At 41.0% G+C, this 16,355-nt stretch overlaps 2 protein-coding genes across 2 annotated transcripts in view; both read left to right on the top strand.

The window, feature by feature from the left end:
* Positions 1 to 415: 415 nt before the first annotated feature.
* Positions 416 to 3,679, top strand: Ude (Uracil-DNA degrading factor). Its single transcript, XM_072010307.1, has 4 exons — positions 416 to 741; positions 1,252 to 1,610; positions 2,215 to 2,955; positions 3,280 to 3,679. Exons 2-4 carry the CDS (start codon positions 1,267 to 1,269, stop codon positions 3,548 to 3,550), a joined length of 1,356 nt encoding a protein of 451 aa, XP_071866408.1. The 5' UTR covers positions 416 to 741; positions 1,252 to 1,266; the 3' UTR covers positions 3,551 to 3,679.
* A 170-nt stretch (positions 3,680 to 3,849) lies between these two features.
* Positions 3,850 to 16,355, top strand: part of LOC139990785 (colorectal mutant cancer protein) — a 59,236-nt gene continuing 46,730 nt past the window's right edge. The window contains exons 1-2 of the mRNA XM_072010291.1: positions 3,850 to 4,403; positions 4,509 to 4,707. Coding sequence (XP_071866392.1) covers positions 4,598 to 4,707 — 110 coding nt within the window. The 5' untranslated portion in view covers positions 3,850 to 4,403; positions 4,509 to 4,597. The remainder of the gene's footprint in view (positions 4,404 to 4,508; positions 4,708 to 16,355) is intronic.

The following is a 16,355-nucleotide window of genomic DNA, read 5'->3' as shown; positions in this document are numbered from 1 at the left end:
ATGTATGATGGTTCAGATCGACTAAAAACCCTTTAGCTCGGCAGATCCAATCGCTTGTGATCGTTGTTACATTGCGCGTGTCCGAGTAGTTCACCAGGATACTGTAACTTCTGTAAATACCAAATAAATCTATCGAAACGTAAAAACGCAGTCTGTGTACCCAACGTTCCTAAACAGCGTCATTAACAAGTTTATCTTCTTGTGTCATCGAGAAAGATGCGCAAGAAATCACCGTCGTCTTACTGAAAGTAAATACGGTGGAATGCTCGATATGCGAATTAGTACGAGTGTAAACGGTTATGCGAGCATGAGTTACACACAGACGAATCGTACGTGATCGTGCGCAGAGACTTTCCATGTCGATCCTTCTTTTCGCCGTCGTATTAGCAGTTAGTGACGCAAACTAAAGACTACGGACTGAGGTCGGCTGCGTATTTCGGGCTGTGACACATAGTAGATATGTTTATGTCGGCCCCTCTCTTTTCCGCCGACTCGCAAATCGTCTATCCTTCTTTATCCGTGAGCAGTTGTATCGTTGGTGAACATCGCCGACCGAAGCCGGGTCCCGGTAAATCTGTCTGCCACTGTCAGTCGCGCAGTTTCAACGTTAGAATCTAAAAGTCCATTCGGTTTCTTGCAACTACTACGTGATACGATCTATCTTCGTGTTAGGAACAGTGTCAGTGATACGATCAGATTAATTGCACACCAAAGGAAATTGATATTGTCTGCATAGTTTTGGTAAGTGTCTGTCGAAGTTTTCTTATCTCGTTATCTTTTATCTGATACTATCGATCATACGTGATCTATTCTCTAACCGTCGCTGTTTCCACCTTGTTATTTGGATCGACGAAAACTGCGAAGTTTTCTTATCGTGTTATTTTTTATCGAATAGTCTCGACGATATGCCAGCTATTTTCTAAGCGGTGCTATTTCGACGCTGCTATTTGAATCGACAAAAAACCGCGGCGTTCAAATTGCAATTTGCACAAATATACAATTTCGACCATCGTCCGGCTTGTATTGATCCTTCCATAAACCAGTAATTACGTCAACGATAAAACTGACATGCTGGCGTCAGACTCCCGTCGAGTGTTTCTCCGCCTCTGTTTGCCATACCTAATGATTGGCCATACCGTTCAATCGATCGCGTGAATTTGCGTCGCGTCTCACGTGCCTGCCACGCGTTGCACGCGATCTCGCTCGATTATACGTACGTATATAGAGGACGATGAACGTGTCGATTTTCAGCACGATTTTCATACGATGGGCCGAAGCAAATCCACGGAACCGGAAGAGTCTGCGATGGGCTTCAAGGACAAGCAGAAGGCCTTGGACACGCTGAAGGCTTTGGAAGGTCGTGATATCAGTTATCAGTACCACGTGATCTCTAGTTTCGTGAGTCGCTCGAAACGGACACTGCAGATCACCAGAGACGAGGAGAAGCTGGCCAATCTTCGCGAGGCTTTGAAAGTGTTCGAGGATTGGTTGACTGATTACAAGGAGAACAATCGCAGCAAAGAAAACCTTGCTTATTTGCCAATCGAGACTATAAAAGGCTTCAGGAATCTTGCCAAAGAGTACGATGTTCTGGAGGAGGAATTCTACAAGTAAATATCAACATTTTCTTCGCAAGTATAGTTCTTTCAGCGAGTCTTTCCAAATTGAATGACCGATTATTATTTTACTTAGCGCAATACGAATTAGTTCTCGAAAATTAATTTGATTCAGGTGTAGCTTTGTTTCAACGTGGTTCCAATTGATTTTACACTAATTCAATTACACCAGAATCTAGGTATAGTTCAAGCTACCGAATATTAGCAGTTTTCAGTTTTATTACGTTGTTTACTACCTTCTTGTTTACTACTGGCACCGTTGCAATAGAATGCTTATTTTTAAAGTATCTTTTAGTTTGTTTAGCGTTTTACATTTAACGCGGTGAAAATAATTAATGATCAATTTTATCGCGTAAACCATGCAATATTAACAAAAATAAAATATGTGTATGTTTTAACATTAAGTATCGTAAAGTAAATTATTGTGACCAAGTATGATCCAAGAAAGGGGTCATTGGTGTGTTTCCTTAGTTTAATGTCAATGTCACACGTGACCATTTATTTGCGTTTACTTAAATATTTTTCTGATTCATCCAATACCTACGTATTCGGTATAGATCTATTCCTGTAAGTATTTCACGCGTTTCTGATTTTTCAGCGCGTACAAGAAGGAGAAAGGCGATTACAAAGGTCTGCGTGCTGTTAAAATTCCAAGCGGAGAGACCACTTGGGACATCGAAAGGAATCGAAGGTTGAAGGAGATCATCGATAAGATCAAACAGAAGCACATGCAATGGTACGAGACCGATGTGGGTCTCTTCCGGGGACTCCCAACCAAGGAACACGTTCAGTGCATCCTGCTGGGCTATAGTCCAGAACCGACCAAGTTGAAGAAACTCATGACCCAGGTGGAAGAAAAGTTTCCATCTGAAAATAACGAAGAAATGGAGGTTGATAAAAATGACAAGGGTAAAAGCGTGAAAAGAAGATACAGCAGTTCGTCCAGCAACGAAGAGGAGGAGGACAACGAACCGAAAAAAAAGGTAGCGAAACATTCATCTGAAGAAGAGAAGACTGAAAAGGAGGAAAGCGGACTCAGTTTCAAAGATAAGGAGAAAGCTTTGCTGAGTATAGAATCGTTGGAGGGCAGGGACGTAAGTTATCAGTATCACGCGATCACTGGCCTGGTGAAAAGGGCTGAGCGGGTGATATCGTGCACAAAGGACGAGCAAAAGATCAAGAACATGAAGGAAGCCGTGGAAGTGTTCGAGAATTGGATCACGGATTATAACGTGAATGGCCGAGCTAAGGAGAACTTCAATTATTTACCCATTGACTTGGTGCAAGCCTTCAAGCCGTTAGCCGACAGATACAAAATCGAAGACAATGGATTTCTTAAGTAAGTACATTTCTTATTATGTATATATAACTGTATAATTATTGTTAGACTACGGATTTGTACGCGCTTATGGGAAAAGGTGCAAAAGTACACAGAATGCATATAATATAAAAAGATGTATAAAAAGTATAAAAGGTATGGTACTTTTTATGATACTTAATAGATAAAACAATTTCAAATTCCATTATATTCATAAAAATATGAATATGCGTAAATATCCGTAATCTAGTTATTATTAATATATCCTATATCGTTATTATTAGGGAATAGAATATTATTTATGGTAAAAATATATATTGCAACATTCTTTGGTGTATCCTACAGAGCATATGAGGAAGTGGAGGGAGATTACAAGAAGCTAAGGAACGTTCAAGTTCCAGACTCGAGTGTTACTTGGGACATTGAGAGGAATAAGAATTTACGAAGTCTAGTAGATCGAATCAAAGAAAAGAATATTCAGTGGTTCGAGACAGACGAAGAACTTCGTGGTTTTCCAAGCGAAGAACATACTCGATGTATAATGTGGGCATTCAGTCACGACGCTGGCAAACTGAAAAAACTTGTGCCTACCCTGGCTGAGAAGCTAAAATCCTAAACAAAATTATCGTACCAATACGTATTAATATCCACAACTAATATACTTAAGTTACCATTATATGTACAAAACATTTTAGTTGTATTTTTGTTCAACGATACTGATAATAAAGATAATTTATTTTCAATACTTCATACGACTTACGTATTTAGGAGTGATAAATTTGGCGCCTCTAGTGGCGACATCTGACGATGGAACTCGAATATTCCGCTTGCCGGCTCGCGGTTCAGCGACCGCCATCTTTGTTTTCGTCGTGCTCGAAAATTTCAAGATGGCGCGAGATGTCAAAGTTTTTTGACCGCGGAACGCTCAATCGATAGTTTTTATTGCCGCTGTACGGCTCGCGAGGGTGGGTGAGTCTCGGGTCCGGTTTTGAGGTTAGGGTTAGTGACTCGGTGACACTGGAAACGGCGGACACAGGTTCTCGTGCGTGCACAGCCACACCGGAAAAAACGCAACTGTCTCACCCTTTTTGACGATCTAGTGACAAGACGAACGCCCACACGACTTCGCGTTGTAAAATCTCCGTAAAATTCGTGCGCTGAAAATACGTTCGCGAGAGAATGGCTTATTTAGTCGATCTGTTTATGCATTATGTATCAACAAAATCTTGTGGAACAAGGGAATCTACGTATTTTAAGCGGTCTAAAAATAGCTGTTGCTTCCACCGAGGTTCGTAGACCTTTTCGCCGAACGTAATCGCGGAGGCGGTCGACGGTTCGAGTTTACATCTCGGGATCGATTAACAAGAGATCGCGATGCAACACGTGACTTAACGATCTACCGTGTTGGTCCTACGTATTTGACGCAAGTTCAGGAACCTGAGAACGTTATCGAGAACTTCGGACCATCGGTGCGTGATCGATGCGTGAATCGAGTTTTGAAGTATGTAACGGGGCAGCTAGAAGGAAAATTGAACAGCGGTATAGAGGTGACCATCACCTTTTGAACGTGACAGGGAAGAGCAGTTGAAGAAAGATGGACACGAAGCAGCTGGATAGTGCGCCAATAGTTAGTTACAATGGATAAAGAAGAGGTAAAGTGAAGATGTCACAAACCGCGGATGCTGAAAGTGAAGCAGGCTCCATCTGCGACGAGGAACGCGTCAGGAAGCTGTTCCAAGCATGCGACGGCGACGGAGATGGTTTTATCGACAGGTGAGCCGAAACAGTTTGCATAAATTATAATACTCTGTCTTTTAAATCATAGGACCGCGGAACATAAAATAATCTAAACATTCCTAAACTTTATCACAGACCGATACTTTGGAGACATATTTAAAGCTACATACAGTACAGTTCGAAAATAAAGTTGTTCAACGAGAATAGCATTCAAGTATAATAGTTTTCAGAACAAAATGATCACTGTAGGAATTATGGGACCGCGTGAAACAATTCGTTGGCAAACACGAATAGAAAAGTTGGCGGGTGACTCGGGCGCGCGCGGCACGCACACGTTTTTAATTATTAGCTTGATTAATTAGCCAATCTGAATGCAGCGCGGCCGCGATACTGCGAATTAAACCGGGAACGCGTACTGTTTTCTTCGCTACCGCCGGATGAATAAACTTGTAAGATAATACGAGTACAGGGGAACGTGCACGCGATGCAGCCACACGGTTTTTCATTAAACGCATAACCGTTTCCCCGATATTCAACCGTTTCCCTATTTCCCTCTGTTCCTTCCGTTTCTCCCCATTCCGGCGTTCCTCCATTCTTCGAAGCCCTGCTCCCGCTGCGACCTACCACTATTCAACGCTTTTTAGCGAAAATTAGCCGTCAATTCCTCGCTCGGATCCCGACTACCACCCCTGCGATTCGCATTCTTTTCCAACCAAAGCGAGCGAGTTTCTCCGTCAAAGCACGGATCCGTTCGCGTTCGCGACAAAAGCCAAACCCTGGTCTGGTTAGAAACTTCGTTCCAGAAGTTTCGTTTCGTTCGCGATACAATTGCACGATACTATACGTTACAATTGTACGATACTATGTATACGTTCGTGGTTATGTACAATCATTGACGAAAGTACTCGAACACTTGTAGATACCTTTTATTAATATATTATGTGTGTTGCATGAAACATTTTGAAATTTCATTAGACTTGGTATATAGAAATTGTAAGATATTTAGTGCAAGTGTATACAGTAAACACAAAGTATTCGAACAGTTGGAATATTTTCTGTATCATTAAATATTTTATATTCAAACGTATGTAAGTGTATAATATACAGATTGCTGCAGTTATAGGTGTAATTAACTTTTGTTTAACTTGTGTATATTTATTCCTGTAGCACTATATGTAGTATACAGTTAGATAGGTATATTTGAATATGTCAAATAACGTAGAAAATGATTTATATTTCTATATTTCTGTACTGTATGAATACTTTCGTTTCTTGTACCATTTCGCAAAGACCACAAAACTATTCTATTAATAAGCTTCAGTGTTTAGTGGAACCATCGTTTAATACTTACTGTATGCTAAAGATAATCTCATGTTGCAAGTAGCAATAATTCCATCGTGAGTTTAAAAATAAAATAAATAGAACGATTAGTTTATTATCTCGACGCAAGCGATGCGTGGCGTGGCAGACGCGTTTGTATAGGCTCTTACAAAAACATCCACGTTTCAAGACTATTGATATTTCTTGCGCCACCGGAAGTGCCCTCTTATTCTCGTCTTCCACGTTTCCATTTTTGCCACGTCTTTTTTTATTCTCATAAATCGAGCGATCGTGTAACTATTCACACCTCAGAACAAAGTTGCTAAAAAAAGTAGATAAGCACAAATATCTTCGTAAAAATCGTGTGAAGTACGGAAAGAAAGTAACACGCATCGTGCAACCGAACAAAAGACCATTGTCGTCGTAACTAATTGCAGGTAGATTCGCGCCATGATGCATTCTGGCGGGAAGTACTAAAATGTGATTTTTTATTTGCTACTATTAAAAGGATTTACCATATAGGTATAAGCACAAATGCTCATGGATAAAGTTGGCAATTACTTGTTGCGTTTTGAACGAATTGCAACTTCTCGTTAGCATCGTTGCTTTGTAGCGGCGTGCATTGGCGTCGCGAAAGATTTATCGAGCTCGATCGGCTGATGGTATCTCGTAGATATGACCCTCGATATGCGTTCGCAACATGTTCCTCGATTGTTTTTAACTGTACACCTGTATCTCCTGCAGTTAAGAATCTCCTCCTCTTCTCCATCGGTTTCTTTGCTATCAATAATTATTACCAGCGGAATTAATTCGTTAAGCAACTATAATTCATCGGACCGTTTTCGATCGTTATCGCGACTGCGCTTCGTGTATCGCCACATCTTGATAATAGCCTAAAAAATCAGCGTGCAAGAAGACCAAATAACAAAGAGAAGATGAAATATAAAAAGCATTTATTTTCGAGCGGTCGATTTTCATATCTTTGCCGTGTCAGCTGTTGTCGAGGGGCAGAAGTGACTTTAGCCAATTAAACTCTCCGTCGCGAAGATGATATTCGAGCGTTCTCAGGCAATTTCCGTTGTATGCACAGACAGAGCGAGCGTTCTATGCGTCGATAATAAAGGCTTTCTGTAATTCGAGGGGCTCGAGACCGAGAGTCGACCTGGTGGAACCGAGATGGAAATAGAAGGAGAGGAAAGGAAAGGAAAAAAGAAGAGACGAAGAAGGAAGGTGGAAAGAGTGGAACGTTTTCGCGTTTCTCTGTGTGTAAAACTCGCCATTCCCGTGCTCTACCCTCGGAGAGATCGCTCTCTCGTTCTCGAAGAGCTTCTCACCCTTCGACTTGTACTACTTCTAAATGCTCCCCCGGAACGTTTCCCCCTTGTCTTACCTCGCGATTACCGCTTCCCCTTTCTGCGTTGATATATCGTAGAAATAGGCAATAGGAATACGAATTTCCGGAGCCTTCGTCCTTTTCCCGCCTTCACGATTTTCTTCTCCGCTTTCTCTTCTCCCTTTTCTTTTTATTTCGGCGAATCAGTTTCACGGATCGATAACTCGCGAGATTATTCCGCGCGTCGAGTTGCAGAAAATTCCGCGCCACGAGATTGCAAGTGAAAATGAGCGTACGTCGGAGAGGTGGAATCAATATTCTCCACTACTTTCAATTCTTCGTGGTATCTTGGTGGAACGTAATCTACTGTTAATGTATTCCGTACCTTCGTGTTACTTGTGGCGTAAAAGCATAAGCAGGTAGACTGACAGCCTAGCGAACTAACTGAATACTTTCCATGCAAAATTAATTCGAGGAGTAGTAATTGAAATTAATGAAAATTCATATGAAACTCGATTCAGCACAATGTAGTCGTGTAAAAGTAAAATTTCTTGTATTTTCAAAAACAGATCAAGCGATTTATTGTTATCGACGATATAGTATTGCCATAGCTCTTGAAACATAATCAAGAACTCGACGTCTGTCCGACTGGAAGAAAGAACGAAAATAGCCAAGGAAAATTGGAAAGTTAGCCGTTACTAGCGGAGCAGAACGTTATAGAGCATAGTCGATTTACCGAATCATCAAAGGTTTTTCTTTAAATTGAGGAAGCTCTCGGGTGCCCTTTGTAGCTCAATTTTCTCTGATTCTCACTCATCCCACGCAAGCACACGTGACTTAATTAAGCCCGCGGACTCTCCAGACTGAAGGGTGCTTCAGGTTAAATTCGTTTCTATGGCACGGAACACACTAAACATTCTTTGCTTCGTACATACCTTGCACACGATCCGAAGGACTGTTTCTTTAATGCGCCGCAACAATACTAAACTCTACTTAAACAGGAATGAAGTTGAAGAGAGGGAGAGACACGACTGCCACCATTAGTCGAAATTCAAGAGAGCAATATTTCCTTTGCTTTTCGAGATTCATTATTGTCCGTTCTCCACAGCCTCGTTAACCCTAGCCTGGCGAGATTCGTGTGTCCCAGGCACCCTGCTACGTCTCGTTGGCTTTGTAAGCTTTCGTATCTCCGAGCACCGGACTCCCCTTTCGAAACTCGTGCACTACTTGGTGTGCATCCAGCCAGATGCATGCCCACGAGATTGCGAACGAAACCGAACGCTCAAGTGCATACTTGCGTGACTTGCCTGTGCGTCTTGCCCCTTCTCCCTTCCACCTTCGACTTCCTTTTTCACCCCTTTCTCTCGCACTTTATCCTTACTCGACTCTCTTCCCATTTTCTCCTTTCCTTTCTTCCACCCATTTTCCACAGCTTTTCCCTTGTCTTCTCCTTTTTCTTTTCTCTGTGTTCTACTCCTGTCTTCTCTATTAGCTCGTCTCTCGTTTTCTTCTCCCTTAACTTCACTCTGTTTCCGCCTCCTCTCTGTTACTTGGAACGTCTATCGTTACTCCGACATAATTGTCTTTTACAGTTGTCATTACTTTATATTCTTAGGGCTCGTCCTCTCGGCCCAATAAATTCACCCTTTCCTCCCTTATTTTTATTTTTCTGCTTCGCTCCTATGTAGCTCGCAATCGTCTCTTCTCTTCCTCTTACATCGAACTTGAATCCTGGAATGATTAAAGGGAAGGAATTCTTTGCTTTGCTGGAAAAAGGCAAATACAGGAAAGGATCGTTTTTATTACGAGTCCTGATTGGACAGATATCGCAAAGTATTGCCAGTGCATTTTCCTAATATTAAGAAATATATCGACTCTGAGCAAGATATGGAAAAACTGTTATTGATATGCACGTTTCCTACTTTTACCTTTACGTTAAACATTCTCTTCGAATGTTAGAAATCTGTTTTGTTTGCTAAAATGAGAGCAAAATTGAAACGTAAAAGTTCACAAATCGAAGCAGGTTTAACGTCTGTTCGTTAAAACGCTTGCTTTTAAAGGATATTTTTGGCCGAAATCAGCTCTCCCTTCGTCGTTCACATAATGCTTGAAAGCTCCGTCTTTCTAGAGTTAACCCTACCTTCATTCTGTACCTTACGCAGTTCCTTTGGACGTCTGGTAGGAAAGCAGTTTCGCGTAAATGTGCCTTGTTTGGTACACGAGTATGCCATAGTCAAGTCCAAGATCAAACGATCCGGGGCGAAATCGACTTAGAAGAGGAGGACCGTCTGAATGAAGAGGGGTGAATCTCGTTATCGAAAAACGAAGTCTGGTCGAAGTCTGCGAGATGGAGAGGCAAACGAGCGATTAAGTAATGAAAGGCGGTACGTAACGGGAGATCGCGATATTTGCTCGCGTGACTAGTTGGTTTATGGCAGCCATTGTTTACAACGGATTTTAAATCGAATAATCACCGAGTCACGTCAGACGTCATTTATTATCAGACGTAACCATTGGATGAAATTGGTCTCTTTTCTTTTTCTTTTTGCTTTTCAAACCACTCGAGCATTGCTCGGTTTCGTTGCTATAATCATGGCTCGCCTTTACCACAGTCTATCACAGTTTGAACGCGGTTGCTTTTGCGAAAGTTCAAATACCAAGATCTTATTGATTTCAGTGTTAGACCTTCTCACTATCGAAGGACCAATTACGTACTTTGCCATCAAACGCTCGAGCCTTGCCCTGTTGCTCAGTTATCGAGCCGCGTTTCCATCAAAGTTTCCGAATTCTACAACGTTCGTTTCTCAATCCAAGACATTCCAATTTCTCGAAGTAGCTCGGAATTTACACTGTCGATCAGTGAAAGATAGCGGATATTTATCAGACTGCTCTGTGTATCCATGTAGTTCATGCAGAAGTCGAGCAGTGCATTTCTTCCTTGCAGAAATTTCTGTCTACTTATAGAGTGGTTTAGGAAAGTATCCAAACATTCTTGTAAACTTTTTATGGATATGTCGTACAAAACATTTTGAAATCTCGTTGATATTGTAGAGATACGACTATCGCGATTGTGTCGATAGAATTTGAAACGGATTTGAAAATGTATATAGAAGTTGCAAGGTATTTGTTGGAAGCGTACATTTCGTAAAGACCACCAAAGTATTTCAAAAGTCAACTATTCGCTATGTTAATAAGCTACAATACGTAGCGAGACATCTATAGCACTAATAATAATTTTTCGCTAAATATACGTTTGCAATAAATGTCTTGTAACTTCTATGTAAATACATTTCTAGATTCGGTTTTAAACATTTTACTGTTACGATCACTTTATAGTTCTAACACAATTTCAAAAAGTTTTGTATTCTCGTGAGTCGCTGTACGTGGAGTGTATATAGAATCTATCGATCGCCTTCGAGTTTACTGCGATGCAAACTTTCGATAATTTTCCATCCTCGAACTGTCGTAAAGCACAGCGAAGGAAGCCACTCCCTTCAAAGAGTTTCGAACGATACAGGATAAAATGTTTACGGGTCGCGGTTGGTATTCGCTACCCTAGGCCCTAGGATATTGTCGAAACATCTACGGTACCCTAGGGTTATGCGAAGGGTGATCGTGTTTTATGGCAAGTGACTCACTTCGTCTCAGACCCTCCTTTCATTTCACTGTCTCGATTATTTTGGCCTTGCTTCGTGAATTCGGCTACGTTTGCACATCTCCTTTCGAAAATATCACTCTCGAAGAAGGTGGCTCTAACCTGAGTCTGTTTTGCATTTTCTATCTATCGTATCCTGGCAAACGAACAGAGGAAAGGTATCAGAATCGAATGTCAAACTCGTTTCTTACGTATCACTTTCTAAATATTAAAGATAAAATTAGTTCCTCAATGTGGAAACATATTTTTCATAATTTTTTTATTATTTCTTATTTCCATTGTTCGAATAAACGTATAAAAAGAATAAAATCTATTTATTTTAACGATGTCTCAAATGTCTGAAACTGTAACAAGAAGAATAGTGTTTGCATTTTGATTAGAATTCTCCCTTCATTTGATTTAAGTATTCGATGAGAAATAGAGGTCCATCTTGGTGCACTTCTCGTATTAGAATATTTGAAAATACAATGAAACTACATACATCAATCAACAATACAAGAACCCTATCCCTGTTCCATTGGAATTTTAATCCAAGTGGAAAACTTTGCTCGACGCTTTCAAGGCGATAATTAAGCACTAGATGGTATCTTCGTGGTTGATTTACGAAGTTGGAAATCACTAGTAGATTCCTCTTCCACAAGCATCTTCTTCCGCTTTCTAGCGTATCGTGCAACGCTCGTAAACGTCCAAGACGAATGGACAAAAATGACTGGCCCTTTCGTTACTATAATTTAAAGATCCTCTCGACCCTTGACACTCGATTAACCACGCAGTACACGCGTGTGGATCCTTGCGGTCGGCTTCGACTATTCATCCGTTCTTCACCTGTAGGGATATTCTTGACCTGCCCGAACCTCTGCACGCAACCTGCCATGTAAATCCATCGAGAAATCCGTTCCGTAGGAATTCCATGCATTGGATACCAATACCAAGGCCAGTGATTCCAATCCCCAAAAAGTAGATCAGCTAACGGCGCAGAATTATTAATTTTAACAAACATTTTTTTCGTACAAGAATATTTTTCATTCAAATTGTTTGCTATACAGTATGTACCGGACTTAATCAACCAAGCTTCGTGTTAATATATTTTATGGGAAAAACGTATGTTATACAAACATTGAAGCTTTATTAAAGTATTATAACAAAAATATGAAATATCAAGGGAATAATATGTAACATTTTATTGTAATATTTTTTTCAATTAATCTACATTATTTTATTTTTTGATATTGCAGTTATGAAATAAAATATCAACAATTTGCGTAATAGCTTTTTTATTTGTGTAGCAGGCTGTTATAAAATATATATTATGCGTTAACGAATAATAGTAGATGGTTTTTAATACCGTTACATTTATTGAGTTCAATCTGCAATATTGTTCGATTCCATATTACTAAACTCTCATGTATACTCGTATTTTATTCCGAAAAAAGGTATATCAAACAAATATCGATACGAAAAATCGATTGATTTTGTTAGAGGAAACACAAATCACAATGAATTTCGTACAAAAACAGATGTTAAGCAACTTCATCAATCCGTTTATTTTAGAAGAAAAATATATTTTTATTCTTCATTTCCTTCGGAATGCGTGTTGCGAAAAAATCACAGCTACGTTTATATAACATTTTTCTTTTATTTATACTCATGAAATATATTGACAAAAAATATCGCAAAGATCTAGAACAGCCCAAATATTAAAGAACATAAATTAAATCTAACTGGATACTTTCTATCGTTTCATGGAAATTTCATAAAAGAGTTGAAATTGGTCATGACATTCACTAAAATTCTTTATACGCTACCCTCCGGGTGGGTCATCAAAAAGCTCGAAAATTTCGTATTTTAATTGGCCATTTGATAATTATCGAATTCCCGCATGGCCAGCCTTTCCCCGTTTGCTTAATTAAGTGTCGCACTCTCGGTTCATTCTCCATTTTTCCCCTGTCTCATGGTCGGTTCTCGTAATTTCGTTACCGGGTTCGATTTTCTCGCGATAAATTCCAAAAGCCCACGCAATCCAGTTATCGTTATTTACATTTCTCCCTCGTGCACCACTTCACGTACCGACTGCTATCACGTGCGTCTCGTGTACAGCTTCGTGGCTTCACGATAAACGTATTGTAGTTTTCCACGCGGAAAAAGATTGCCTGTTCCGTGACGAACGACCGGAGAAAAAAATGAAACGAAAATTGGCCGGGCTGTCCGCACGCTGTTTCTCATCCGGGCGAGACTGTTAACGATGATCGATGTTGACCAGAGAGACCAACGAACCTTGCGGAAATTGGCACAGTCGTTGATTAGACGAGGCATTCGTGTTTAAAGGTTTCTTTGTCGCGTCGTTCAAGTTCGAAGTGTTGGATTTTTAATTCGAAAAGTTATTCGCGACGAGAATGAATCGATAAGAGGACCTATCGAAGCTCCGCGTGATCCAGTGATGTTTCACTGCACGGCGGTAGGCGTCGAAGCGAACTCTTTTGAGCTCGCGGTAAAGTATTCATCGTCGAGTTAAAAGTCCATCGAACGGGTGTCGACGATCGTCGAGTCGTTACAGCAGAGTCGAGTGTCGAAGCGGAGCGTTTCACGCCGTTAACGATCGGGAACGTACGCAACATTGGCCGACGAGCTAACAATTAACCCCAGCTCCCATGTCTGAAGCTCTTCATCGAACGCGTAACCACTCCGTCTCTCTCTCTCTCTCTGTTTCTCTATCTGTCTATCTCTCGATTCGTCGTTGATTACACGGAAATCGAAACCCCTCGAAAGGTTGACGAACAAAAAGATAGACTGGAAAGGGAAGGAGATAACGCAGTGGATAACGGACGAGAAAGGACAGACGGACGGATACGCTGGCTGCTGGCGTTGGGGTGCGCGAAACGCGCGATGTTCTCGCAGTGAAAACACGGCATTAGGTAATGTTTCGTTTCTCCACGTTCCTCCCTTTCACGTGGCGGAAGCTACGCCACCTCTCGCTCACCTTCTCCCTCTTCTGCCTTGGGCCTTTTTTGTTTTTAATGGTGGATCTATTCCAGCGTATCCAGCGGGAACAGCGGAGCAACTGAAAAGGGATTGCCTGAAGGAGACGCGAGCTCTTTTATGCACAGCGTGCCCTCTTCAAGGGCGTGTACGGACGAAATAGAGCGGAACGCGCTTAACATGGAATACCCGTGTCGCTTTTCATCAGCTGGCAGCAACCCTTTCCTCGTTATTTGCTCAGTTTTTCGGCATTTCCGCGGCTCATTCTAGCCTCTTCGCCTCTGGGCACGTGTAACCTCGACCTGCCAGTGCGGCCTCGACTCAGCGAGGTCAAGGGAAGCACGTTCGATAGTTGAGAATAAACTCTGTTCTTGAAACTCCTATCTGGAATATGGATGAGCGTATGGCTCTCGCCATGCGACTGATTGGTCCCTCGTTTTTATACAGAGATATGTAAAATCGACGGAAACTGAACTTTTGAACTGGAAAGAATTCTTCTTCTCTTCTTCTTACTCTCTTTCTGCTTATATCTTTATCGAAGATCTTTCTTCTTTCACGATGATCATTATCAAAGAATATTTACTTTCCAAGATTTTGTTGGAGATCATAATTATCATCCTTCTTCTACTCGAAGATTTTCCCCTGTGATATTCACATTGTTATCTTTATTACAGAGATGGTTAATTAACTGCGGGTTTTCAGCATTTATGGGAAATTTGAAGGTGAAAAAGTGTACAGAGTACGCGTAATATATAAAATATCCCAATTCTAGTACAATATGTAACACGTAACACAATTTTCTACCCACGTCGCATCTTTCTAATTATATTCGTAGAAACGTGAATTTGCATAAATATCCGCAATGATAATAACCAAAGTTAACTTAACTTTATTCTAATACTTTACGTTATATGTATCATCCTGTTACAAATTCCAATTTAAATTGAACCCACTCTTGATCCGACATTTATAAAATTAGGATGTCGTAGAAGCACTACAAAACGCTTAATCACGTAACATCTGGTAAAAGAGATCATTCGCAGTCCCGCATTCACGGCAGAACGATTCTCTGGAAAGGGCTCGGCATCGGTTTCGCGCGGTTCAACAATGAGACGACACTTATTGGGCCGGTAGCTGCATTCTGCGTTGCTTTTGTAAGCCCCAGCCCACGATGACATTCACCCGACGGAGGAGAGCTTTCCGATACAAAGGGGACTCCGCGTGCACGTGAAACTACGAGCTTGTAACGAGTTGCTCGTCGCGTTGGCGAACGGTGTAACGTCGGCTCCGAGACGTCCACTTTTGCCTGGTGAGATGGGGTTCGTTCGTTGTTCATCGTGAGTGCGCCGCATTATGGAAATCATTTCACCCGTGGAAACGCTCTGCAAAGGCAAAACATTCTCCCGTTCGCCGCTCTTCAATCCCTTTTTGCTCGCAGCCTCCAGGTTGTTTCCCTCGTCGTACTCTTCTCACTTTTTCTTGCATTTTTTTTCTTTCCTTCTTTCCGTGTTTCGCCATTCCCGGTTGATAAAATAAGGAAATCCATATAGCCAGTCTAGGTGGAAAGATTTAATTTAGCATCTTTCTTGTCCACCTTGCGATGTAACAGCCTCCTGATGGCTGTTAAACCTTCGAAATAAAAATAGTGATTCGGCAGTCACGGGATGAGACGAACAGGGTCGACGAGCTCTTAACGACATCACACGTGCCCTGGGACGAAGCTGGAAATTGGATTTTCGACCAATCACGCCGTGTACCCTGTCCAGAGACTCGTTTTTCTTTTGGTCATCCGGTGAGCTTCATAACCGAACCGACTATCTCGTCTCTTTTGCTTACGGAAATTTTTTCCCTATCAAGCCAGTCCCGGAGTGAGCCGACTCGAGAAACAAAAATCAATGACTCGAAATAATACGGCTTGATGTTAATCCGCTGCTTATGATATATCTACACGCTATCTGTCGTGCGCAGTTCACGTCTATTTGACGATCTGACTTGATAACAGTTTCTTTTCTCAAATTCAGCTACATATATATAAAATATTGTTCCTTTATCTTTGGTTTATTGAGGTAATAAGAATCTAGTTGCGTTACGTTTTTCAACAAAAAAAATTTAATCATCGTAAACCGTCTTATCTTCTTGATGTACGATTAGTTGAGATTAGCTCGTCGTTATATATATTATATACAATACCATTACATATTTGTCTGTTAAAAAAGGGCAATGAACCTTGTATCGGCATGAATTTGTTGCAACGAGAGAACAAACAATTTTATAGATACGATATAAAATTATGAAAAAGGTGGCAATGGATTGTAACCACGTTTACAACCACAGTATAAGAATAGACGTCAATGATCTTTTACGATGAATTTTACTTTGATTTAGATGTTAGTCTGAATT

Source organism: Bombus fervidus, chromosome 9 (genome assembly GCF_041682495.2).
Source record: "Bombus fervidus isolate BK054 chromosome 9, iyBomFerv1, whole genome shotgun sequence".
Classification (NCBI taxonomy): domain Eukaryota; kingdom Metazoa; phylum Arthropoda; class Insecta; order Hymenoptera; family Apidae; genus Bombus; species Bombus fervidus.
This window is presented reverse-complemented; position numbering and strand designations above follow the sequence as displayed.